The sequence below is a fragment of the Artemia franciscana genome, chromosome 9 (assembly GCF_032884065.1).
Source record: "Artemia franciscana chromosome 9, ASM3288406v1, whole genome shotgun sequence".
Lineage (NCBI taxonomy): Eukaryota > Metazoa > Arthropoda > Branchiopoda > Anostraca > Artemiidae > Artemia > Artemia franciscana.
Genome location: NC_088871.1, coordinates 13,287,788 through 13,314,842, shown reverse-complemented (window position 1 = coordinate 13,314,842; position 27,055 = coordinate 13,287,788). Strand labels below are relative to the sequence as shown.

At 34.4% G+C, this 27,055-nt stretch overlaps 1 protein-coding gene across 4 annotated transcripts in view; it reads left to right on the top strand.

The window, feature by feature from the left end:
• The window catches only part of LOC136031024 (uncharacterized), a 38,783-nt gene that overhangs the window by 9,683 nt on the left and 2,045 nt on the right, over window positions 1–27,055 (top strand). The window contains exons 2-6 of one of the 4 annotated variants that reach the window (XM_065710205.1): window positions 6,055–6,157; window positions 8,812–8,957; window positions 10,524–10,743; window positions 17,661–17,819; window positions 21,101–22,634. In XM_065710205.1, the coding sequence (XP_065566277.1) occupies window positions 6,065–6,157; window positions 8,812–8,957; window positions 10,524–10,743; window positions 17,661–17,819; window positions 21,101–21,640 (1,158 nt within the window). In that variant the 5' untranslated portion in view covers window positions 6,055–6,064 and the 3' untranslated portion in view covers window positions 21,641–22,634. Of the gene's footprint in view, window positions 1–6,054; window positions 6,367–8,811; window positions 8,958–10,523; window positions 10,744–17,660; window positions 17,820–21,100; window positions 22,635–27,055 lie in introns of those variants that run through there. The other 3 variants (XM_065710208.1, XM_065710207.1, XM_065710209.1) reach the window with 3 other exon arrangements.

Below are 27,055 nucleotides of genomic sequence, written 5' to 3'. Positions count from 1 at the left end.
TGACGTCAGTCAACACAGAAACATGACGTCACCTGATCCACAGACACACAGACAGACAACTTATTTATATATATATAGATTGTTTAGTTTCATCACAACCTGTCTAAAGTGGAAAGCGGCACTTAGAAATGCTGATTCTTTAAGCACATCCATTTCTGGCTGACCCTCTTCCTCCATGGAGTAAACTAAAAATGCGTAAAGTCGGCAGGGTTTTGAAGCCGAGGAAAAAGTTGGGACTATACAATATGAATGAAATTATATTTTAAATACTAATTCCAGTTATCACTGGTAATTTCTGCATAGTAGAAAGTCAAAAGATAACGAAAAAAAACTCTTGTATCCATTAGTGTTCATATCCAAGATGGTTCACTTTCACTTCTGAGTTTCAACTAGCCAGGTCTTTGTCAACAAATCCAACTTCCAATTTTGCTTACAGGTAACATTACCTATAGAGCAAAGCATATTTGTCCATGAGCCCTGCAGGCAGCAGGGCCAGGTCTGTATTCTATATTTATAGAATAAATATTTAATACAGACCTCACCCTGCTGCCCGCAGGGCTCTTGGACTAATACACTTTGCTTTGTAGGTAATGTTACGTGGAAGCAGGCCCACTTTATGCATTTTTAGTTTGCCCAATGGAGGAGGAGGGTCAACCAGAAATGGATGCGCTTCTGCAATTAGCATTTCTAAGTACTATAGTAAGGAAACTATGCTGCTTCACAGCATAGTTTCCAGTTTAGACAGCTTGTGATGAAACTAAACAATTACCATATATCTATATATACAGATATAATATATATATATATATATATATATATATATATATATATATATATATATATATATATATATATATATATATATATATATATATATATGTATATATATATGTTACTACTACTAACAACTCACTACAGCTCTAAGCTGCCAAAGGCCAACACAGCTATGCACACTCCTCCTCCATACCAATCTATTTGAAACCTCCCTCTTCACACCCTCCCAAGAAGATCCCATTTTCTTTAAATCTTTTTTCTGTGACATCCTCCCATTCTAGACAAGGACAACCTGCATTCCATTTAGCCCTAGATGATGGCCTAAAAGGACAATCTTTGGTAATCTATCATACTTCATCTGTAGAATGTGCCGTAGCCATCTTAATGTTTCTTCCATTATAGCCCTAGAAAGGGGGATTGAACCACTTTTTTGTACAGTCTTCTGTTTGAAAAACAGTCAGTGAGCCAGGTACCCAGAACAATTGGTAGGCAATTTCTCTGGAAAACATCTGGTAAATCTTCATCTGCTTTTCAGAGTGCCCACGCTTCAGAGCTATATTTGATCAATGTCATCACTGTACCTTTCAATATCATAATCTTTGTTTGCAGACTCATCTTCTTATTTTTCCAAACAATTTTTTTAAAATTGTGAAAAAACACCCTGATCCTTTGCTATTCTACTTTTAACATCTTCACTGCTCCCACCGTCTTTACTAATAATACTACCAAGGTAAGTAAAGCTGTCCACCTGATTAATCTTTTCATTACCCAACATTATGTTGACATCTTCACTTATCCCTTGCCTTATTGATTTAGTCTTCCTAACATTATTTTTCAAAGCTTTTCTAGCACCCTGAACTTGCAAAATATAGTTCATTCATTTTGCTCACACTTTCATCTAGGATACTTAAATCACCAGAATAATCTAAATCCAGGAGCTTTTTTCTTCCCAATTTGATTCCATGGTCTCCTATTGCCTTTCCTGTGCTCCTTAAGACAAAGTCAATCAAATTAATTCGTATCAAATCTTTAATATTTTTTTAAAATGATTCATTAAACTTTAGTAAGGTAATAATGCACCAAAGCGTTTTGATTCTAAAGCAGCTGATCTTGAAATATAAAAAAATAGATAAAGGTATGATTTTAAAGGTTATTGAAAGAAAGAATAAAGATCAAATAAATTATTTAGATATCGATATCGAACTATCCGCTAAATATTAATTTATTACATTTTATTGGTAGTATAGGAAAAATAGAGTATAATTAAACCCTTATTTCACAATTTAATGAAATTCTTATTTCACAAGACCTGCTACGATCTTAAAGCTCAGGATAGGAAATTATAAAAATGTCCGAATTTTTAATTTAAAATGATATTAATTCAATTGAAAAGGGGGTAAATTGATGGAGTGAGCTAGAACCCATTTTTACATTCTAAAAAAGTATAAAAACGAAACCAAATTAGATTTCTAAGGACTTGTTTTAATGTCAAATGTAGGGATGGAAAATGTTCAAAATGTGCGTTAATTGATGTTAAAAATAATGTAAAATGGACTAAAAATGATGTAAATTGAATGGATGAGTTAGGTGGTCCAGAGCATAAATTTGCTATACTATTTATGTGCAATTGTCTAATGAAGGACATGCCTCATAGCTCTATAGTGCAAAATTATTACTATGATTATTATTATTATTATTTTTTGAAGAACATGAATACATGATTTTAATGAGGCTCTATATGAGGAACTCTGGAATATAAGCACAAAAATATGCAGTGCTTTTTGTGAAAGTTTTTCTGATACTGTGCCTCAGGTTAATGAGTCAATGTGCCTCAGATTAATGTGGTTTATGCAACTCATATCTACAAAACTAGCTCAAATAAATTGACTTATGGTTTTTTTTTATAATGTGTGTATAATTCTCCAAAACTAGCACTTTATTGAAATATGAGCTTGCTTGTGTTTTTTTGCTGTTATTTCTTGGTTTTTAGTAAATTTGAATGGTATACTAAAAGTTTTTGATATCTTGGCTAATGAAAGACTATTGAGAGCCTTGTAAATCAGTCTCTTATTTTCTGCAGGCTGCTTAAGGAGTTTTACGTTTCTCATTGTCCTGATTTTTATTCGTTTCTACAAATACAAGCCGTTTTGCAGTAGTTCTATAAGTTCTACAATTGCAAGGGAATGTCATAAGTCAACTTATTTGAGTTAGACTTCCAGATATATCTCGTGTCATTTCTTCTAAGTTTCATCTGTGCTCTTTACCTTCATCAAAAAGTTTTTTTTAGCAATTGTTTGTACCATAAAGATTTTTTTGAAATCTAGGCTCAATACCTCAATGTATGAAACAACCTTTTTTAAGCTTCTGCCAAGAGTTTCCTTTTCTTGGGCTCTATGCTTTGGCCAAGCAATTTTCATCAATGGAGTTGGATTCTAACTAAAAAAAAGAAGAAAAAATCAGACTGATTTTTCTAAAAATCTAAGATGGGAAAGAATGGACATATTTTGTTGAAAACTCCTTACCGTATCCTTGTTTGGGCTGTGCGTCCATATCTGAACGTTTGATTCTCCTTGCGCAAAGTTGTTCCAAGCTTATGAACAAGTTAGTGTCCTGGAGGGAAGCAGAGTGGGGGCGGACGGTTCGAAATGGAATCTAATTTGAACTAATTTTTGCCACATTCCCATTTTTTTTTCAATTGCCAGATAAAATATTCTGGCGATGCTGGTCAGTGATGGTAGTGGCTCAGCTCATCTGGCACATCCCATACTATATGCCATGAATTGTTGTATCTCTCCTTGTCAATGGATAACCAAAAGCTTGAACACTAGGAGATGAAGCTTTTTCTGACTAAGAGAATTTTTCAAACAAAAGACTGAGTGAAAGAAGGATGTTTTACACAAATCTGCATTGACACGATGCCTCTAGATGGGCACGATTCTTTTTCTCCAGATTGCATCCTGTTCTCGAGGAGCTGTCAAACTAGAGTCAATTCTGGGTGATAGAGCAGTGTCTAAGTTGTTAACATATTTTGTTGGAAGGTTGTGTCGAAATTTACCATTAAGCTATTTGAAGGGACAAAATTATGTGGAGCCTAGCATCTATAAAGTTTTGTTTTCAAAAAGGCACAAAAAATAAGTGTTTTTTTTTTGTCAATATTATTTGTGGATTCCTTTATATATAATTAGTATTTCCTGTAAATTTGGGCTGTTGGCCCTGAAAATTACAGTTTTACTAGCTTCAGTTTTACTAGCAACATATTTTCTTTACATTAAAGTTTTTCATTTTGGTTTTCAATTTCATGTTCTGTTTCGCCACTCTGGGACCCAGACAAAAAGAGGCAAGTAGGGGGCTTAACACCGTCCAGTCATTTTATACTCTTAGAAAAGGCACTAGAACTCGTCAAAATTTTAAGTCTAAGAAGGCTGACAGTCTTGTAAAAGTCGGCACGTTGTTGTTGTTCGGGGTTAGACGCGTTCGACCAATAGGTCATATGCGTTCGTATCACTCAATTATTCTGTGCCTTCTGTAGTCACTAGCCTGCTTGGGTGTCACTTCAGTCAATATTCACTGAACCATATCATGTTTTTGAACCCTTATAAAAGAATGGTTAATAACAAAACAAATAGGTCTAAAGCTCTTTGGTCTGAAATAGAGCTCAGGGGTAAGTCACCTTACCACGATTTCTAAGAAATGGCAGGAAAGTATTTGGAAGGATTGTTGCACCAAGACATAGTAGGATTTTAGGTGTCTAAATATACTTGCTTCCAAGTTCTCTGAAATTCTGTCCTTACCAACATTTATATCCACCTGTTTGGACACTAAATGCCCAACATGCTCCGTACCAAAACTGTCGTTGTAGAAGGAGTTGCTAGATTATCAATACCCAGATTATAAATACCAATACCTAGACTGTCAAATACCTAGAAAAACAAAAATATCCACTTCAAAGGAAGTTTTATTTTTTGCTGGATTTTGTTTATAGATGCCTCAACATTTAATATTCTTGCTTGTTTATAGATTTCCTTTTATACCGACGACTTTTGATGATAGACACACAGTCCATGGAGAATGCTGGAGCAATTTGGGTGTTAAGACTGCCTTTTTCTCATCTGTTATGTGGACTGGAGTTTAATTTGTATAAGACAGGGTAACTACCTTCCAGAGAGCTGCGATGCTGGTAGACTCCTAGATGAGAATTTCGGATTAACTTTCTAGAAACAATTGATTGTTAACATGGGAGTATAAAATTACACAATATAGAAGGTGGATAGAATAAGTTCTTAAGACCTGGAAGATAGAGCCAGACGACCTAATAGTAAATTTTATTCTGAAATGCTGATAAATTAAGAGGGAATAGTCAATCTAGACTTTCCCAGTTGAAAAGAGGACGAGGCAATAATTATTGATAAGGAGAGAGTTAAAAAGAGCTGGGCAGAACATTTTGAGAATGTGCTAAAATGTCATAGGTTCATATCCGCCAAATTTTGAATAATTTCATTTACCAAACTATCAACACCTGAGGTCTGCCAAACTTACAAATCTTCCAACTCACATCTAAAGCGTCGCTAACTTTTTCAGTTTTTTCTATATCTACAGTAAGCTGTAAGAAAAACGTAATTGAATGCTTCTTCTTATGGCTATAATGAGAGAAAGGTTATGATGGCTAGGACACGTTCTACTGATGAAGGATGCCAAATTGCCAAAGATACTCCTTATCAACCAAATGTCTAGACCCAAACAAAAGCAGGTCGTCCCCAAAGGGGGCAGGAAGATGTAAGGAAAGATTTAAGAGAAATGAGAACTTCTTGAATGTGTATCTCTGTCGGCCTAAGGTGGCTTGGTGCTCCAGTGAGTTGTTAGTAGTAGTAGTAGTAGTTATATAAGGGGAGGGGATAATGTTGAGGAAAATTGTCAAGGAGGACTGATTAATAACACTAACATAGTCATTTTAATCCATCGTTTTTCATATATAAGTCGGTGGTTTGAGACAATCTTAAAAGACCATTTTCACTCCCTTGTAAATGTGAGCATGCTGATGTGGTTGAGAGAATTCTTATCAAATGCTAAAATTTTATTTACCAAAAGAGTGGTTTTGTCTTCTAGATTTTGGAAGAAAAAATTGAAATCACAACATTAGAAACGGAGTGCAGATTTAAGTTAAATCTACAGGTAAAATGTAAATAAGAGAAGGTAATTCATATAGACTAGCTACTCTCTACTCTATATCCTATCTTTATCACATTACTCAACGCTTCTAAATAATCTTCTCATGTATTTTAGATTCACTAGAATGATTGAAGTTTTTCAAGACATTGATCTTCTGCAAGTCATTACTATTAAATTTAGCAACATCAAAGATGGCCAAAGGATTAATCAGAATGAGGTATACTTGGCAGTGCAACTACTTTTTGTGCATTCAGTTTGGGATTTTTCTGTTCTGGATGAGAAGAAAAGAAGTCAGATATAATGAAGAGGAAAGGATGTTTGTAAAAATTAGAACACATAAACATATTCTTGTGGGAGTGGGAGCTCGGGCGTAGTAGGTAGGACAGTGAAGTAAAACTGATCTTAGAAAAAACGTTTAATGTACTGGTATGATTGTTGTATTCCACTATTTGTGTTGAGTATCTTTTATGTAACCCTAAGTTAGTTACCAAAACTATGAATCAAATAACCTAAAAGATATGATCTTGCTCTGTGAGCGGTTGAATATTTGATGTTAAGATACTCGTTAACCTCTAAACTTTTGGTTGATTACCTTCTGACCACCCTTGAACGTTGGGGTGAATCTTATAGCATTACCTGTAGTAAAGAGCCATGTCCCATCCCTGTATATTTTTTTAGCCACTTATCAAAGGGGTGGCTATGGAAACTTGGGAAGAAACTCATTGTATTTTTTTATTCTAAGTCCTAGGGGCCTCTGTAAGGGCTTAAAATGACTGGAGGGCAACCGAATTTCATCATGTGGCCTCTCTGTTACCTGCCGCACCCCATAATATTAGATATAAATTTAGAGATAGTTGCTTTGTTTGGAATAGCTGAATGTCCGATAAATAGCCTGTTCCTCTGGGGATAACATGACCCCACAGCCCTTGGGACAAGGACCGCAAATTAAGCAAATCGTCAATTGTTTATATATTGATTTGATAGCGGAAAAGGGTGCATGTTTGATTTTAGGGGTCTGATTGGCCTGGAACTTTTTGTAGTCGTTACCGGGCCAAGAAGACAGCATTTTGTTGAAGGTTGTGGATGTTAGGGAGCCCTGAAATAGGCTAAAAACTTTTATTCTTGACCAGTCTTAAGTTTGCAATCATAAGACGTTAAGTAAATATGAACATAATGCTTAAGAAAACTTGGAGGTACGGCCTGCGAAAAATTTGGCCCGAAAATGGTTTAAAACTCTTTTCTGATTAATTTATAACTCTTGACCTTAAGTCCTTGGTTTAAAAGGACTCTAAGAGGGCAAATATAGAAGCAAAATGTTGGTCCTCTGAAAATGTCACCTGACGAAGGTTCAAGAAACATTCTCCCTAAACGGCTTGAAACTTACTATTGTAAGTTTCTGGGTTAAAAGGATGTCAATGTAAATTGAAAAATGGGTTTATTTGCCTAAAAATAGGATCAACATTTTTCTTGTTTGTGTGTTTTTTTTGTTTTGTTTTTTCTGACAGCTTGAAACTTAAAAGTGCTTGGGCCAAGGGGGCCCTATTTATCAGCTTAGACTTCTAATTTTAAGTCCCTTGGAAAAGAGGAACACAGTAAAATAAAAAAATAAAAAAACAGGCTTCCTAATAAGGACTCATTTTTTTTTTTTGAGATTTGAATCTACCCCAGTAGCTTCCTGGGTCAAGGGAGCCCCAATGTACAATCGTTTTTTTTTTTCATTAGAGTGACCTGGCCCTCTGAAAATGGTTTATAGAATTTCAGTTTATGGCTATAAAAATTCTGCAGGTGTTTTCTGTAGATTTATTTTGAAATAATAAATCATAGGCCCTTATGATTACACCTCATTATAAATTATGCACTTATATAAGTTTCTAGTTCATATTTCAGTGTTTGTGAAGCGTCAAAACTTGTTACTAAAATTGAATACTGCTAAAATCATATTCTTACAACAAACGAAGTTTTGCCCTAGACAGAAATCATTAGTTACTTTTCTGTCTGCACTTGGATTGCGAGAGTCACGGCAAACTATAATCCTCATAGGAAAACGCATCGATTGACAAATTATTATGTTTTTCCTTGTATATTCAAAAAAATATATATATTACTGTTGACTGTAGAATATGGTAGATTGTGTTTAACTGGATGAGTGTTGTTGTGGAATAATGCTGTAAAAAAGAGCCAGACCATAATTTTATACAAATTTTTTTTACAAAAGAGTCCATAATTTTGTACAAAAAAGTCCCGAAGCAGTTTTAAAATGAGCTAAATCCTTATTCACTGAAAAATACCGGAGTCCACACTTATTTCAAAATCTGTCTATGAAAATAAAAGCTGTTGAAAGAAAAATAAATTAAGAGGAGACGTTGAAGAAAAATAGTCAATCTTAAAACAAAGGAGAAATTGATATGAATCAAATAGAAAAAAAACAACAAAAAAACTAAACCTGAAACACTAAAACCTTCCAAGCAAGAGCTACTAAAAAGCTTTATTATTGATGGCTATGTCACCCTGGCCATTGAGAATGAGACCAGTGTTTAAGTGGTCTTCTTTTACCCAAAGGGGTCCTTACTATTAATTGCAAATATACAAATTGTAATGTACCACCTTTTATGTGCTACTTATGTTTCTAAAATGAATTAAAATTGAGGATTATTGATAGGCTCCTTTGGGCTGACTTGAAGAAAACTAGGAGCCTTATTGGGCGCAATAGTCTATGAATTTACATACTTTACGACTTGGTGTTTGCTATAAAGTTATTATAACAAGTTATGGTTTTACGAATTTCGTTGGCTAAACTTGTTTTTGACTATTGAAACGTTTATTTGAAGATTTTGTCAAGTATTTAGATATCAAGTTGTGCTGATTTTTCAGATTCTGGTCTTAAATCCTGATAAGGTTTGTTGTGAAAGTGCAGTACTGGCTGCTGCACTTAAATGGAGAATGTTCGAGAATAACGTCATTTCTAATCTTGAAGTAGTCGAAGAAACGAATTTTGAGGTTTTCTCCCTGTTTATCGAGTAAGTGTACTGAACAGTTTAAATTTGATTAATATTATAATTATTTGGCCTTAAATATAATTGAAATACTTTGGCATCGAAATCTGTTTGGCCTAGTACATACCCAGTTTGGTTGTTGTTCTTAGTATTCAAAGGTATTTGTTCACTCTTTATGTAGTTATTATTTTAAAAAACTATTGCAGAGAAAATTGAAAAGCATTATCAGAACCTAAAACGGACAGAATACAACTGGGACTCCATTAAATCTTTTTGTTTTAGGTTCAAGCTAAAAATTAAAACTTAAGTTACAATGATTAGTTATGCTAAACAAAAATGAACAGAAATCATCAAAAATGAAGTCTGGACTCTTATCTCGCCTCAATGCACAAGCGTTATTTACGCTTTACTGGAAATACTATATACTGCTGTTAGCATAAACTTAGCCTGTAGGTCTCTTCCAAACGAACTTGTGTCTTTTATGTCTCATCCATCAGCTAAGAAAAAAATTGTGACCACTAATGAAGTTGACAATGAATAACAAACATCAGTTGTTACTTTTGAAATTTGTATTTTCACTAAACTGATTAAACTGAATTTCAGATGGCTGAATAGAGGTATTGGATCTTTTTAGGGTGATATCTCGTGTTTTATCTTATTCAATTTTTTATCAGAGAACTTCTGATGTTTACCCATCTTTGTTTCTATACGAGATAGTTGATTTAATGTTAGCATTGGATAAGTATAATTTTTGGCTTCATTATGAGAAATATTCGCGAAACAAGTTGAGGCACTTCAGCCGTTAGATTAAAAAATTTTAATAAAAAAAACTACGAGTTATTTTTTGACAATCATTGATCAGTTTAATGCTCTCTAATCGTTTTTTTATGAGTGGGTTGGCTAAGAGGTTTGTAGCCATTAGATTAAAATAAAAAACAAAAACATATAATTGAAATGATTGAAAAACTACGAGTTGTCTTTTGACAATCATTGGCCAGTTCAATACTCTCTAGTCGTTTCTTCGGTATAGATGCAGGGTTGGTTTTCTTCATAAGGTAGCATGTTAAGAAAACAATTCTTACTTCATAATATGCAGAATAATCATAGTTAATATATTTTCCATGGGGAGAACCTTTATCTTCACTTCTTTCCTTCTTTTTCCAGTTTTTCTCTCACATTTTTTAATATTTTTGTCCATTTTTTAGTCTTGAAAATCGTTAATAAACTGACACTCAAGTGTCTTCTAATTAATCAAAACTAGCCTAACCCAAATTATCAGCATTTGTACAAAAGTGAAAGAAGTGAAGATAATGGCTCTCACCCTGCGAAATATGTTAAGTAGGATTGTTTTCCATAATATGAAGTAAGAATTGTTTTTCTTAACTTGTTTCCTTATGTAGAGGACCAACCCTGCATCCATACCGTTTCTTCTTTCTATTAAGCATCTTAGTACTTTTTTCGCTATTATATTTAAGTGAGTGGGTTGGCTATCAGGTCTTTAAGAGGCCTATAATGAAAACATTGATACAACGGTATCATCTGGTTAGAAGTTTACCGCTTCAATATTGTTCATTTCCCTTTTTTTTTCAGAGTTCTGCAGTCAGAATGTGTTTTTTCTCGTGTTTTATCACTAAATGCAGAATCTGCTTTGTGCCTGTTTTCTTTGGCTGATAAATATATTTGTCCCAATTTAGAAACTGGAGTGTTGGCACTGTTCTTCTCAGAAACTTCGCCTGAAAATGCTGCCTTAATGTATGAGCTTGCTTCTCAAGTTCTCTGCAAGCCCTACTTAGCCAATTATGCTATGAGAGTAAGTTATTTTTTTCTACTTCCTTTACCTATTCCAGTTAGATTGCTCTACTAGGATAATGTATTAACTGGTACTTGGAAAATATTTCACCTACCTCTCAAGTTCTTCATGCATTGACGCACGGTGAACCGGTTTTTTCACTAGTTTCTTTCAGCTTAGCGTGAGAAAAAACAAAGAGAAGTGACAGAAAGAGAATAGACGGGAAATATATAATTTAGACTATATATAGGGACATTAGGGGAGTATGTATTTGGACTGTGTTAAGTCAGAACACAATTCTTACTTCATAATATCAGAATAAAATGTAGCTAACACAGTCTTCCTTTTCTCCTTTTGTCTCCTTTTTTTTCTTTTCTTTTTTTTATGTGTTTTTGCTGTTGCATTGGTGATATCTCTTTTCGTTATATATATATATATATATATATATATATATATATATATATATATATATATATATATATATATATATATATATATATATATATATATATATATATATATATATATACTAGCTGTTGGGGTGGCGCTTCGCGCCACCCCAACACCTAGTTGGTGGGGCGCTTCGCGCCCCCCCCAAGCCCCCCCGCGCGCGTAAGTCGTTACGCGTCATATTAGTTACGCGCCATTGTAGTTGTGTCCCTGTGTCCCACCTGTGAATAGAGATAGATATAAATATATGTTTTTAACTACGTAAAACATGCGAATATACAACATTCTTCGCTGTCCCATTGTCTGTGCATATAAATAGATTGTCAGGTTTACTGACTCTTGAACATGCAACATATAATTGTCCATGGGAAAAACAATCCGTATTCAGATCTATACCTCATTATTCTAATGATGTGTCCCTGTGTCCCGGTCGTCATTTATATTCCCTGTGTCCCGGTCGTCATTTGTGTCCCGGTGTCCAAGTTTGTAATTTCTCTTTGAGTGTCCCGGTCGTCATTTATATTCCCTGTGTCCCGGTGTCCCGGTCGTCATTTGTGTCCCGGTGTCCCGGTCTGTAATTTCTATTCGAACAATCCCTGTGTCCCGGTCGTCATTTATATATCCCGCCTGTGCCCCCGGCGTCCCCGTTGTAGTTGTGTCCCTGTGTCCCGGTCGTCATTTATATTCCCTGTGTCCCGGTTGTGATTTGTGTCCGGGTGTCCCAGTCTGTAATTTCTCTTTGAGGTTCCCTTAAACATTTTTCCGTGAACAAATGTCTCAAATACCGTTAATGACGTCACCGTCATAGCAAAAATGACGACAACTAACTTCATGACGTCAGCCGACACAGAAACATGACGTCACCTGATCCACAGACAGACAGACAGACAACTTATTTTTATATATATAGAAGATATATATATATATATATATATATATATATATATATATATATATATATATATATATATGTATATATATATATATATATATATATATATATATATATATATATATATATATATATATATATATATATATATATATATATATATATATATATATATATATATATATATATATATATATATATATATATATATATATATATATATATATATATATATATATATATATATATATATATATATATATATATATATATATATATATATATATATATATATATATATATATAGATGTATATATATATAAGAACCTAACCTTCACATCAAACATAATTTATTGTAAAAAATACATACTACGTGTATGTACAAATACATAAAAAAAAAGAATCAACACTTAGTTAAAAAGTCAAAAATAAAACGTAAAAGGATAACAATAAAATTCATGACTTGTTCTCCAGGTTATTATACAGTGGAACAAAACTCTTGTGGTATCTCTCATATTTAGCGGGGCGGTAAGGGACGGTCTGTTGCTGTCGGGAATGTGGGGTTTGGGGATGACAGAACGTAATCGGGGAACACCCAAGATCTTGGTGCCAAAACGAAGGCATAGAAGTTATCTTTTCTTGGTCAACGTGCTGAACTTGAACTTACCTTGTAAATAATGATAATGGACGTTTCCTTCAACATTTATGATTGTGCTCGTTTTTGGATATTTTTAATCACATAGATATGCTCTGAAGAAAGATCGATTAACCGCACGGGAAAAGCATACTTGAGTTTTGACTGAAAAAAAAAGAACAATAAAGTTGGAGAAGATCCTTAGGGGGGCAAGAAAACTTTATCAGAAGTTTTAGAAGGGAAATGGAAGGAGAAGCTTGTTTGAGGATATTTTGAACATGGGGGTCCCACTTCAAGTCAGCAGTAATTGTCACCTCAAGTAGTTTAATGCATGCGACACAGATTTTGGGAGGAATGGGATTTTTAAAAGAGGGGTATGAATTGAAAAAATATTAACTGTTATAACTGACGAACTATTTGCGTTAACTTTCATCTTCGACGAAGAAATTTCCTATGTAACACCATCAAGTTATGTCATAATTGAGCTTTTGATGGTTCATCAGCAAACCTCAAGGGCAGACAGGTCGTCCACATTTCATACAAGTGCCGGTTAATTTTATAAGATTTGGTGTAGAACTTTTAACTATGTTTTCGTGCATAATTTCTAGACTTCCGTTTCATAGCAAAACCGGGATTTCTATCCTGGTATTCCTTTGCCTGAGAGCACATACAATTTCCAGGAGATAGAATATGGGATACCACAGGGCTTGGTTCATTACTTTTTATGGCACTTGGTAATAACCAAGTGACATATAGCGATCGCAAATTCTGTCGGTCTGTCTGTCCCGGTTTTGCTACTTCAGGCACTTCCAGGCAAGCTAGGACGATGAAACTTGGCAGGCGTTTCAGGGACCAGACCAGATTAATTTAAAAATAGTCGTTTTCCCGATTTGGCCATCTGGGGGGAGAGTGGGGGGGCCAGTTAATTTGGAAAAATAGAAAAAATGAAGTATTTTTAACTTACGAACGGGTGATGGGATCTTAATGAAACCTGATGTTTGGAAGTATATCGTGTCTCAGAGCGGTTATTTTAAATCCCGACCAGATCCGGTGACATTGGGAGAGTTGGAGGGGAGGAACCTAAAATCTTGGAAAAAGCTTAGAGTGGAGGGATCGGGATGAAATTTGGTGGGAAAAATAAGTAGAATTCCTAGATACGTTATTGACATAACCGTAACGGATCTGCTCTGTTTGGGGGAGTTGGGGGGGGCTGAAAAATTAAAAAAAAATGAGGTATTTTTAACTTCCGAGGAAGTGATCGGATCTGAATGAAATTTGATGTTTGGAAGGATATCATGTCTCAACTCTTGTATCAAATCTCGACTTTATCCGGTGAAGGGGAAGTTGGGGGGGGAACCTAAAATCTTGTAAAATGTTTAGAGTGGAGGGATCGGGATGAAACCTGGTGTGAAAAATAAGCACAAGTCCTAGATACGGGATTGAAATAACCGGGACGGATCTGCTATCTTTGGGGGGGGGGGTGAGTGTTAATTCTAAAAAATTAGAAAAATGAGGTATTTTTAACTTGCGAAAGAGTGATCATATCTTAATGAAATATCGTATTTAGAAGGACCTCGAAAGTCAGATCTCTTATTTTTATCCCAACCGGGTCCAGTGTCATTAGAGGGAAGGGGACCAAAAATCTTGGAAAACGCTTAAAGCGGAGAGATCAGGATGAAACTTGGTGGAAAGAATTAGCACAAGTCCAAGATAGGTGACTGACATAATCGGACCGGATCCGCTCTTTTTGGTGGAAGTCGGAGTCATTGATTGAAGTCAGTTTAGACGATTTGGAACACGAATCGAAGCTTAATTCTCTTCTTTTTGCTGGTGTTAAACAGAGCCCGGGTTTAACAGTAAAAAATGCAGTGCTTGGAATTATTCACGCAAAAATGGAGCTCATTGGTATCTTGGAACCTGATATTATTAATGTGTTGCGATTCAAGCTGAGCCCCGACCATAATAAGCTTGATAAGGTAGCCCTGTCCTTGTAAAGTTTAGGTCTGCTGAAGTGGCTGACAAGGTTTATTTGAAAATAAGAATGTTTGGTCGAATAAAGGACGTATGTCCTGTGGTGGCGCAGTGGGTTTGACCTTAGCTTGGTAATACGGGACCCAGAGATCGAATCATGCTGCAGTAATGCACCGCAGGGCCGACGCAGGGACATTAGTAGTCAAGAAGTGTCGTTAATCTGATACAATACAATAAAGGACGTATATATGTGAAATTAGCAGGTAAGACGACCGGCCGTAGGATTTTGTCACTGGATGATATTTATTCAGTTCATTTTTTAATTTTATTTATTATTATTTTCAGCATTTATTTGTGACCGTTATCCATTTCTACCCTTATTTTACAAAGCTCATCGTTTCATTATCGAATTAATCCGTTGATTGAGATTGAGAGTTTTATGGATAGAATGGGATGCGTGCATGATATGCAGTGTTTGATAATGGGTGATTCTAATTTTAATCTTTTTAATTGTAATGGTTTTAATTTAGATTGTTTAAGTTGTATGATTTCGCATAGGTATTTTCAGTGAATTTGATTCCATCAGGGATTAGTGATGAATCAGTGACATTGATAGACAATATTTTTGTATCTGATGTTCTAATCAATAGTTGAGTTGCCATTGTGACGTGGCGATTTAATCCGCGTCGGATCATTTACCACTAATATGTTCGATACCGAATATGCATACTAAGTTGAAGCAGAAGAAAACGAAAATTTTATTGAGAGAAACCAAGAAGGAAAATTTTGAAAAATTTACTGAAAATTTAAGCGTTATATTGTTGGACGATATTTACAAGGAAAAGGAAGCCTGCCTTGCTTTTGAAAAGTTTATGAACGATCTCGTTCCGATATATGATGAATGCTGTCCTCTCAAATATGCAAATCATCATTAAGATACCAAGAGAAAACCTTGGATCATACAAGAGATTATTGATTTGATTGAATCGAGAAATAATGCTTACAAGAATTATTTGAATTGCCTATCTGATCTGAACTTTACAAAGTTTAAACTGCTCAGAAACAAAGTAAATCTGAAAAAAAGAAACAAAGGAAATGTGACGAAAGCGCAGCAAAGAGTTTTACGGTGAAGCGTTTAAAGAAAAACAGGGGGATATGAGAAGGACGTAAGTTGTTCTTAGAAATTGGAAGTGACATTAAGAGAGATGTTCAAGCTAACAGGGATTTCTTTTGGATAATCTTTTTGATGATACAAGAGGCGAAAGACACACGTTAGGATTTGATAAGTGTGATAAGAATGAACTGATGAAAATAATCAAGGATCTGAAATCTTACGCAGCAGGGACAGGTATTCTGAATCTAAGAGCTGTGAAAAGCGTAATGAATTATATCGTGTCATGCCTTTTGTTCCTCATTAACTTTTCTTTTGAAACTGGAAAGATTTCTAGTGAGATCAAGCAATTAAAATTAATACCTCTTAACAAGGGAGGATGCAAAAAAGACCGAACAAACTATAGACCGACATCGCTTTTACTAATTATAGCAAAACTGTATGAAAAAGTTGCACATAAACGCCTCTACAGTTACCTGGATGGACTCGGCATGCTTTCTGAAAGCTAGTACGGATTCCGGAGAGGACAGACAACCTCTGATGCATTACATCACCTGATGGATCTTGTAAATGGTGCACTCAAAAAGGGACTTATTCCAATGACAATTTTTGTAGGTTCAAGAAAAGCGTTCGACACTGTTGATTTCGCAAGTTTTGTTGAACAGGATGTCCACGCTTGGGATTTGTAGTATACAGATTGAATGGTTCAAGTCGTATTTATATGGAAGAAGTATGAAAGTAGTTGTTGTTGATTTAAGTAGTAAGTTATTTCCTCTGGTGTGCGGTGTGTTACAAGGTTCTGTGCTTTGACTACTATTATTTTTTATATATGTTGATACTCTACGTTTCCATTTATCGGAAGCAGATTTAACCACGTTTGCCAATGATACAGCGCTTACCGTCACTGCGAAGTCTCTTGAAGAGCTGGGAGAAAAGGAGAACCAGGCAGTTTCTCAACTACTAACGTTGAAGTCTGCAAGCTTTTTGTCTGTTAGTAAAAGTAAAACAAAATTTCTGTAGGATTGGTCGAATTGTAAATAATGCTTTCAAATTGATGTTTGATGGTTCAGAAGTAATAAAAATTTTTGATTGTAAATATCTTGGTTTTCATTTGGATATAAATTGTAATTTTAAGCCGCATTGTGAAATTTTGTCATCGAAAATCGCAACAGGTGACTCAAATTTCAATGTTGAGTCAAATTTTAAGAAAGTACAGGTTATGCAAAATTAAGCTCTTCGTATTTTAGGGGAACGTCTTAATTGTAGTGATACGGTTAGTTGTTTTAAGTCATTATGTATTTTACCGGTAAAAAAGATATATGAACACCAGATTGGTGTATTTTTTTATAAGAATTTAAATCAACTGTGCCCTTCATATTTTAGAAATTTTATTTTATTACTGTGAGTATGAGACGAGAAATGTGAGTCTACTAGTCAATGATATTGGAGTCGTCTCGAAGTGAGTTTTGTGTGCGAAAGTCGGGTTTGAAGGTGTGGAATCGTCTTCCAGACAGAATCAGGGAGTCGGAGAGCCAGTTTTTGCTTAAAAATAGATTGAAAAATTATCTTTTTGAAAATTAGGCAAAGTTGGAATATATCTTGGAATATATAAAGTTGGAGTATTTTAATAAATATGTATAGGTTATTATTATTATTATTAGTTGATAGGGGTGGGGGGAGGGAAGGGTAGGAGATGTGTATTATTGTTGATGATTAGTTAAATAAATGTCATGCGCTCCCGCAAAGGACACGGTTCTCATGAACAGGACTTCATGGAAGTTTTGTGTATGTTTTTGGTATTTGAGTGTAAATAAAATGAATTTAATTGGAGAATTGGAATTGTTATACCTACCTTCTTTGTTTTTCTTTTCCCTTTTTAGAAGTTTCTAAATGGTTCTTCAGAAGCATTGAGTGAAAAAGCGCTGCAGTGCTCATTGGAAACACTGACCACGCTAATTTCGAATCCGAATTTATCTTTGGACAATGAAAGCCAGTTATTTAATTTTATTGAAAGGTATAAAACCCAACACGGATACGATGTAAGTACATTTCTTCTTCTCTTTCTCTCTCTCTCTCTCTTTTTCTCTTTTTCTTTCTATCTCCTTATCCCTCTCTGTTCTCTGCTTTTTCTCATAATTTTAATTACACCCATCTTTTCAATTAGCCAATTGAGAGGAAATAAATGTAGGCTCGAAAAATAGAATTAATTTTGAGACATGTTATGCTACCTCAATCACAAATGTGCAATGTAATTTAGAGCTGATCAATACTAAAAATTTAATATACTACAATGTAAAATTTAATGCTTCTTGATTTAATACTGGTCGATATCTTCAAATTTAAGTGAGACTTGTTTATATTTGATTCCCTAATTATTTACTAGCCTGATCTAAGAAATTTTGTCGAGAATTCAATTCTTACTTTTTGTTAATGTATCAAAGAATCATGCATTTTTTAAGATTTTTTTTATTTCTCGGACTCTTGTGATTCTTGCTGTCTTTTTTCTTTTCTAACCGCAGATTTGGTTGTACAATATTTTAATTTGAGATTCGTAGTGATACTTGTCGTTGCATATCTTCTAGTCGCGTATCTCATTTGCACTTCATTTTGTGGATCATTTCATCAGAAATTTTCTATGCCTTTTGCATTAGCTGTTCGGATTCATTCAAAATCATTTTCAGGAAAACATCATAAATGCGTAAATAAATACACAGTTGCTCGTTCAAAGGGAGTATTTATATTCGTTATGTTTTAAATTAAAAGTTACGGAGCGTCAAATGAACAATTTCGATTGAGTTAAGAAATTCTGACGTGAATTCAATTCCTCATTCTTGTTAATGCATCAAAGAATCATCTATTTTATTGTATTTTTTTTTCTGGGACTTGTTGTGATTCTCGCTGTTGCTTCTCTTCTAACCGCAGATATCATCTACGATTCAATGCATTCGTTGTGATGCTGATTGTCACATGTCTTCGAGCCGCAGATCTTGTTTGCGCTTCATTTGTGTGAATACCCTACCTCTGACTTTTTTCCATACCTTTTACTTTAGTGGTTCGGATTCATTCAAAACCTTGTGTAATTTCGCATGACGTCATATATACCAACACGTTCTTTATTCAATTGTAATTTGACTAAATATCTTACTTACGCAATAGTATAATTATCGTGTTATCCCTTCGTGTTTGGTTCGGTTCGATGCAACCTCCTTTGGAATACAAATTTTTCCTTAAAGTTGTGACATAATAGATCGTTTTTGTGGCCAGAAATGTTAATATGCCAGTTTTCAGGAAAAAAAACTATGTAGCCGATTTTGAGGAAAAATTAATGCGAGACAAAGTACAATGACATCAATTTCAACTTTGACCAACGTTTGGGATGACCCTAAATTTTTGCTTTGTCAAAATTAACCCAAGCTATAGCCAATCTTTCAATACACAATGAAACATCTCCTCTAGCCACGTTTTATACGGTTCAAGTCGTAATGTTTTTGTAGATACTTCTGAATCAGCGGCCCTTGTGTTTGAGCAGTGTCTCTTAAAATATGGTGACAAAGAGTCAAACTTTAGTGTAAAGAATGACGGCTGAGGAAGCCCCCCCCCCCTCAAATATGGAATAATTTTTGTTCGTTTTTAATTTTCATGTGGCTCCTTACTTTCAGTTGAAAAAACTTGTTTTTTTAATTTAATTTTTAACCGTTCTTCAAATCTTGCAAGGAATTTGGACCCTACTGTCCGTTAATGAAATATCAGTATCATTACCAGGAACCGAGCGAAGCTTCATATACTTTTCCTATCATTCTTGTTCCTTCATTAGCATATATAAGTTGCACTGTTTTGCAATTGAGCGTAAAAATTGTAAATTATACTTTGATATTTTTGAACGTAACTATAAAGATATGTTTTATTTTTCTTGTTTTATTTTTTAACGCTCTTCTAGAATACAAAAGCTAATGTAAATTATTTGACGGTAGTATTTGGTAGATGGGTTGAATCTTTGCTTGAAGTGATCCCACTTTTTTACCCTAAAAAATAGTTTAAAGCTTGTCACCAGCTAGACAAAATTACGCTATGTGCATAATTTGTATATACATTGTGACTTATGTGCATTTTAATTTTTAAATTTGCATTAGTTGTTGGTGATTCTGAGTTTATTTGGTGGTTTTTGGATACTTATGAGTAATTGTGAAGTACTGGCAAGGTAAAAAAAAAAAAAAAACTATGACTTAAAGTAACATAAAAAGTGTAAGAAAATTCTATATTATCGTTTATTCTAAGAAATTAGACTGTTATATGGCTTAAGATTTATGTTCCCTGAAAAACATGTAGTTTTGCGATAAGCTTACAGCTGTAGCCCGCGCTGACAGGACAAGATATTTATGTCATTGAATTCATTATTATCAGTTCAATCTGTGTTCCAAAGCAGAATCATGTCATTATTTACATTTTTTCTTGGTAAATGGCCCAAACTTAAAATGGGAAAACTTTCCTAATTTTGCACGTGTCTGACGTATTTTTAACCTAGTTTTCAGTTAAGAATTAAAATAAAATCACAAAGTAAATTCCAAAATAAGATTGAGTATATAGACACGGCTGAATTTCATCCGTCGAGTGAGGGCAAAATTGTCGTCTTTAATTGGGCTATTAAAACCAAAGGACTGTAGAAAAACAACATATTAAAAACTTGCACACAGCACATAAATCTTAGCCATATAAAGTGTGTTTCAGGGTAACAGTACCCTCATTGATACAAATTTTTAATACAGAATAAAAGATGGCATTCATATACACATGTCTTTATGCATATAATGCTAGAATTTCTTTTAGAATAACACGCATGGAACGATTCTGAATTTGAATGAATAAATGAATTCTCCTCTAACATAAATCCAAAAATCATTTTAGTAGTAAAAGAAGAATCTAGAAAAGTAAAAACTGCTTCCTTATCAAGCATGCTTTTGAAAGAGGATTTGCCCTTATGATTGCCCAAAATAAAGAAAACTAATAAAATGTCCATAGAACAGTTGAGAGGAGGATAAAATAAAAGAATAATACATCTAAAAATTTTATTGTCAATGCCATTCCTATTATGGTGAAAAAAATGTTATCGTACCGTAAATGAAGCTAATTCAACTCGACTGTTTAATTGCAGGAAGGATGAAGGTTTATACCAAATGTTCAGTTGTTACTTTATATTTCTATATGCTTAAGGACGCATACACATTTATGTTTTAGAACATACATTATGCTTTATTTCAACTAAATGTGTTTAGGAATTACGAAGACTTATACCTTGTGTTCTATTTCGGCTGTTTAATTTCAGGAGGCACGAAGCCTCATACCTTATGTTCATTTTCTACAAATGGATATTGAAGAATTTCTGGATGGGCCAGCTCGCTCTGAATTGCTCACGGATGAGGAAAAATCTGACTTCTTTCATTTCAAGGAATCATTTATCATCCCCCCTAGTTGGCATTTAAGCCGAAAGTTATTTAAACGGACCAAATATGTAGTTAACCATGTCACAATCAGAATAAACATACACATTTTCAGTTTACGTCCTTCTTATTTAATGCGACATTATGATGGTCTAACTCAAGTGTTTCAAGTACCGCAGTCAGTGTTTCTAGTAAGTTGTCATCTAAAGGTTAATATTGGTACTGAATGTTTGACAACTGTTTCAGTCCTTGATTCAAAAGATTATCTTTTAGTTGTTAAATCTGTATTTGTAGAAACGGGTGCTTGTTGTGTTGTAGCTGTGTTTGATAGTCAACCTGTTCTTTGTAGTAACTCTACATACAAACTTGTTGTAAAGGGGCGATTCCCTGTGGATTCGGCATGGTTGAAGGGGAGATTAGAGTGAAATAACTTTGTTTATTAATAGATTCAGGTTGGTCTGTGGTTAATAAAAGAAAATGAGCAAAAATCTAAGTTGTTTTGTATTTTGATGGGTTTACTATTATTTTTTTACACATATATTGTTAAGATTATAAATTATAAAAGATTATAAGATTATAAATTTTTTCAGTTGGAATCGGTTTTGCAAAAGCTAGTTCTGTTGGGAAATATGAAGACATTGCAAAAAGCAATGTAGGCAATGAAAAGCAACTTATGAGCTCTTTTTTCTGATAATGCTTACCCCCCCCCCACCCGCTCTAAAAGAAGTTTGAAGATACATATTTTCTTTGTCACCAGCCATTTAATACTCAAATACAAAATTATATGTTAATTATTTATTTTTGTATACTTTTATAATTAAAAGTTAGTTAAAAATAATATGTACATTTGCAAAATTTGAGAGAGGGCTTAAAAGATGATTTATTTGAAAAGGTTAATGATGAAGGGACTTCTTAATTTCAAATGTATATTTTCAGACTTCAATAATTTGAATTCGTTAATTTAGATGGTGTCTTGCTACCACACACTCCACCCAACGTTCAGTTATGCTTTGTCTATTAGTGAAATTCGTTTACTAAATAGAATTGTGTTGATATTGCTTGAAAAAGTGCTGTGTAAATCTCCATAATTGTTTCAGATCCGCTATTTTGTTAAGAAACGAATATCAAAACTGTCCATTACTTATAACGTTGATAAAAAAAAATCACCATTTTAGTCCCAAATATAATCTTTCAGATACTGAATTGTCCTATAAAATTCTCTTAACTGATGTGAAATAAAAGTTGCGCCGCTTGTAGTTGAAACTGTTCTGTAGGGTTTTTTTCTTTCTTTTTTTTTTTTCAAGGAGACTATGATTTTACAGTGAGACTTCTGAGTGAGTTTGTTTATATGTATAGGCAGTTCCATTTTTGACATTTTGGTGCCATGAATTTTTTTGTATAATAAATATGTATAATTGACTTGCCCTTTCCGGATGTTTGAAACACAATTACTGTTTTAAAAGCACTAAAGGATAGTTATCCTAGTGCCCTTTGATCCATGCTAAATCGAGAGGCACCTATCCATATTTATCATTTTTTTTGGGGGGGGGGGGCGGTTAGAGGGTTTCTATGGATAGAATGGATTTCTTAAGGGGAGAATGTGCCATCGGAAGGATAGTTTCTGGGGGAATTTTGCGTTAGAAATTTTGCACGGGGGGGGGGGGGATTTTCTGGTATGAAAACGGTCAAAAATTAAATAAAAAACAAGGTTATCCACTGAAAATAAGAAGTAACATTTAAATTTAAAACGAATTTAACGAAAACGAAAAACAATTTAACAATTAAAACAATTTAAAACGAAAACGAATAGAAATTATTCTGAGTATGAAGGGGGATGCCCCTCCCTCACTCCTCGTTCTTTACGCTAAAGTTGAACTCTTTTGTCAAATTATTTAAAACCAACTTCTGAAATCCAAGAATTTGAATTTGTTTGAGCAGTATTTTCAAAGTTTAGACTTAAGCTTAACTAGTGAAGGCGATAATTTCTGTTTGTTTTGATGTGTAATGTCACTCTTTACTTTCAGATGAAATTGTTTATATATTTAATCATTCAATAGAGTTGTCTCCTTGTCATATACTCTTTAGACTTTGAACCTTTTGGGGTTATTAGTCCTCCTCACCTTCTCCTGAATGGATCAACGTCCTAGCCAAACAGTTCGTGGTAACGAACTGTAGGAAGGAGCGACCCGGCTCAATAGTAAACGAAACTCTAAAAAACGGAATTTTGATACCAATAGATATATCAAAAGAATTGGATTTTTATGCTAATTTTAAATATATAAGTTTCATCAAATTTAGTCTTACTCATCAAAAGTTACGAGCCTGAGAAAATTTGCCTTGTTTTGGAAAATAGGGGGAAACACCACCTAAAAGTCATACGATCTTAACCAAAAATACTACCATCGCATTCACCGTATCAGAGAACCCTACTATAGAAGTTTCAAGCTTTTATCTACAAAAATATGGAATTTCGTATTTTTTATCAGAAGACCGATCACGGGTGCGTGTTTATTTGTTTGTTTGTTTTTTTTTTTTCAGGGGTGATCGTATCAACCAAATGGTCCTAGAATGTTGCGAGGGGGCTCATTCACACGGAAATTAAAAGTTCTAGTGCCCTTTTAAGTGACCAGAAAAATGGGAGGGCACCTAGGCCCCCTCCCATGCTCATTTTTTCCAAAAGTCAACGGATCAGTATTTTGAGATTGCAATTTTGTTCAGCATAGTCGAAAAACATAATAACTATGTCTTTGGGGCACACTTACTCCACCACAGTCCCCAGGGGAGGGGCCGCAAGTTACAAACTGACCAGCGTTTACATACAGTAATGATTATTTGGAAGTGTACAGACCTTTTCAGGATAATTTTTTGGTTGGGGGGGGGGAGGTGAGGGGAGGGGGCTACGTGGGAGGATCTTCTCTCGGAGGAATTTGTCATGGGAGAAGAGAAATTCCATGAAGGGGGCGCAGGATTTTCTAGCATTATTTAAAAAAAATAGTGAAAAAATAGATAGGAAAATTTTATTCAACTGAAAGTAAGGAACAGCATTAAAACTTAAAACGAACAGAGATTACTACGAATTAGGGGGGGGGGTCCATCTCTTCCTAAATAGCTCGCTATTCACGCTAAAGTATTTTAGTAATTTCAACTATTTATTCTACAGCCTTTGTGTAATAACTATGTCTTTGGGGCTCACTTACTCCACCATAGTCCCCAGGGGAGGGGCTGCAAGTTACAAACTGACCAGCGTTTACATACAGTAATGATTATTTGGAAGTGTACAGACCTTTTCAGGATAATTTTTTGGTTGGGGGGTTGAGGGGAGGGGCTACGTGGGAGGATCTTCTCTTGGAGGAATTTGTCATGGGAGAAGAGAAATTCCATGAAGGGGGCGCAGGATTTTCTAGCATTATGTAAAAAAAATAGTGAAAAAATAAATAGGAAAATTTTATTCAACTGAAAGTAAGGAGCAGCATTAAAACTTAAAACGAACAGAGATTACTACGAATTAGGGGGGGGGGTCCATCTCTTCCTAAATAGTTGCCCTTCACGCTAAAGTATTTTTAGTAATTTCAACTATTTATTCTACAGCCTTTGGGATTCAGGGGTCAATCTTAAAGAATTGGGACACAATTAAAGTTTTAGTGTAAAGAGTGAGGTATTAACGAGGGGGCAAACCCCGTCATGTGCATAATAAAAATATATGAATATAGAAGTTCGTTACGTAAGTTAATTTGTAAGTTATGAATATTTTTTACTAATAAAAAGGTTCGTTAAAAATTAAAAATTCTAGTTGCCTTTTTAAATAACCGAAAAATTCGAGGGCAACTGATCGAAATCAAAACTAATAAAATCTGATCAAAACTAAGAGACAGCCATTTAGCAAAAAAAAATTAATTAGCGAATTTCGTTTTAATTATTCATTTGCGGAGAGCCAAAATAAAAACATGCATTAATTTAAAAACGTTCAGAAATGAAATAAAAAAAACAAGTTTTTTAAACTGAAAGTAAGGAGTGACATTAAAACTTTTTTTTAAAAACAGTAAATTAAAAGTTATTTACTGTTTAATAAAGTAGAATTGAGAGAAAGAGTAAACCTTTAGCGTTAAGAGCGGGACGTTGAGGGAGGAACAGCCCCTTTCATACACGGAGTAATTTCTGTTCGTTTTAAGTTTTAATGTCGCTCCTTACTATCAGTTAAAAAAAATCTGTTTTTATTTATTTAATCAATGCTAAGAAGCCTATAAATTTCAAGACACGAGGGCATAAATGCATTCACAGTCATAAAATCATAAGTGGCATCTATGAAAGGATATGAGGGGAGGACTCCCCCCATCCCTCTTGGAAAAAGAAACACAGTGAAAACTTCGCTTTGAGACCTAGGATCTTGTATATACCCCCCCCCCCATTGTCCTAAATACCTATTGTCTCTTTTAACGGACTTTAATATAGTGTCATCTAACTATTCGCAATAAAAATTCCCTCCTCCTCTTGAAAAATTTGTCCCCTGGCAAAGTTCTTGCTGGTATTCTTGGTCTTGTTAGAAGAAAAAGGGGTTGTTTATTGTAAACAACAAAACTTACTAAAAACGGCGGTGACTCACCTTGATTCTAGAAGCCTAATTTGAGGTATATTTTGAACCTGGATTTTTGTTACTAAACCTTCCAATCCCTGGATAATGAAAGACCAAGGGTGCCAAAATAAGATGTTCAATGAGGGTTTAGGTAAGTCTTATTGTTTTGGATGTAAAAATACTTTGGAATTTTATATATTTTGCTTTTCTTAGGGAGAAGGGGCAAACGAAATGCTATTGATGTGATTTTGCATCACCTGTCATTTACACTATTCTTCTGTAGGTAGTTTCCAGTTTGTTATAAACTCGATGATTATTTTCCCTAAACATTCTAATGGTCAGAATGGAATTGTAGAGTAATCCACACTTCCTTGCACTATGAGACTAATAAAACTAAAACAAAACTAAAAAAACTATGCTTAAGCCAAAGTTTGAAAAGCTCGGTACTTCTTGCTGGAGGAACAGAGGCTACTGAAATGAAGTGTCGTAATAGTTGCTACTTTTACTCTATGTATACTTTTACCGTCCCTGCAGCTAATTGCGCTTTAGTGTTCACTCCTTTTTTTTCTTTTTTCTTTTTTTTTGAAGATCTTCAGTCTCTGTAATATCTTTCCCTCTAGTGAATAAAATGTTTGGAATGGCTAAGAAATGTACTTGATTGTCTAAATGTCACACATCAATACTCATCTTGACAATGCAAAACTAACTATATTAGTTTTTTTTTACAAGTAAACAGAAAAAAATCGCGTATCTATTCTATGAATAAGTACCAGGATTCTAGGTCTCATAGCCTCTTATTGTAAAAAAAAGCCGCTTGGATTGACTGGAGACAAAACATATCATGGCCCTCTTCCCAAAAACCAAGTTTGAAGCCTCGATGCCCTTCCCATTCCTTCTCCAACACTACCTAAGGTTTGAAGTCCATCTCTCAAGCTGTTCCACAATGCACCAGCTACGGTATTTTGAAAACCTGGATGCACCTGATTCCTGAGTCTACTATTTTGTCCCTACCCTCTCTCCTAGGCAATGATTAAACTTCAACCTGTCCTGACCCTCAATAATCCCCGAAATTTTTTAGCTTAATATCCCTAGCAATTCCCAAGATATTGCAGATACTTCAATTTGATAACATTGCAAAACATCGTATCTTTTTATTTAGCACGCTAATATACTATGCGTATATTTTGAGTCTTATAGGAGCCTAGAATAAAAATACTATGGTGGGTGGGATACAAAATTTCAAGCCATATTCCCCCAAAATAGAGTTTGA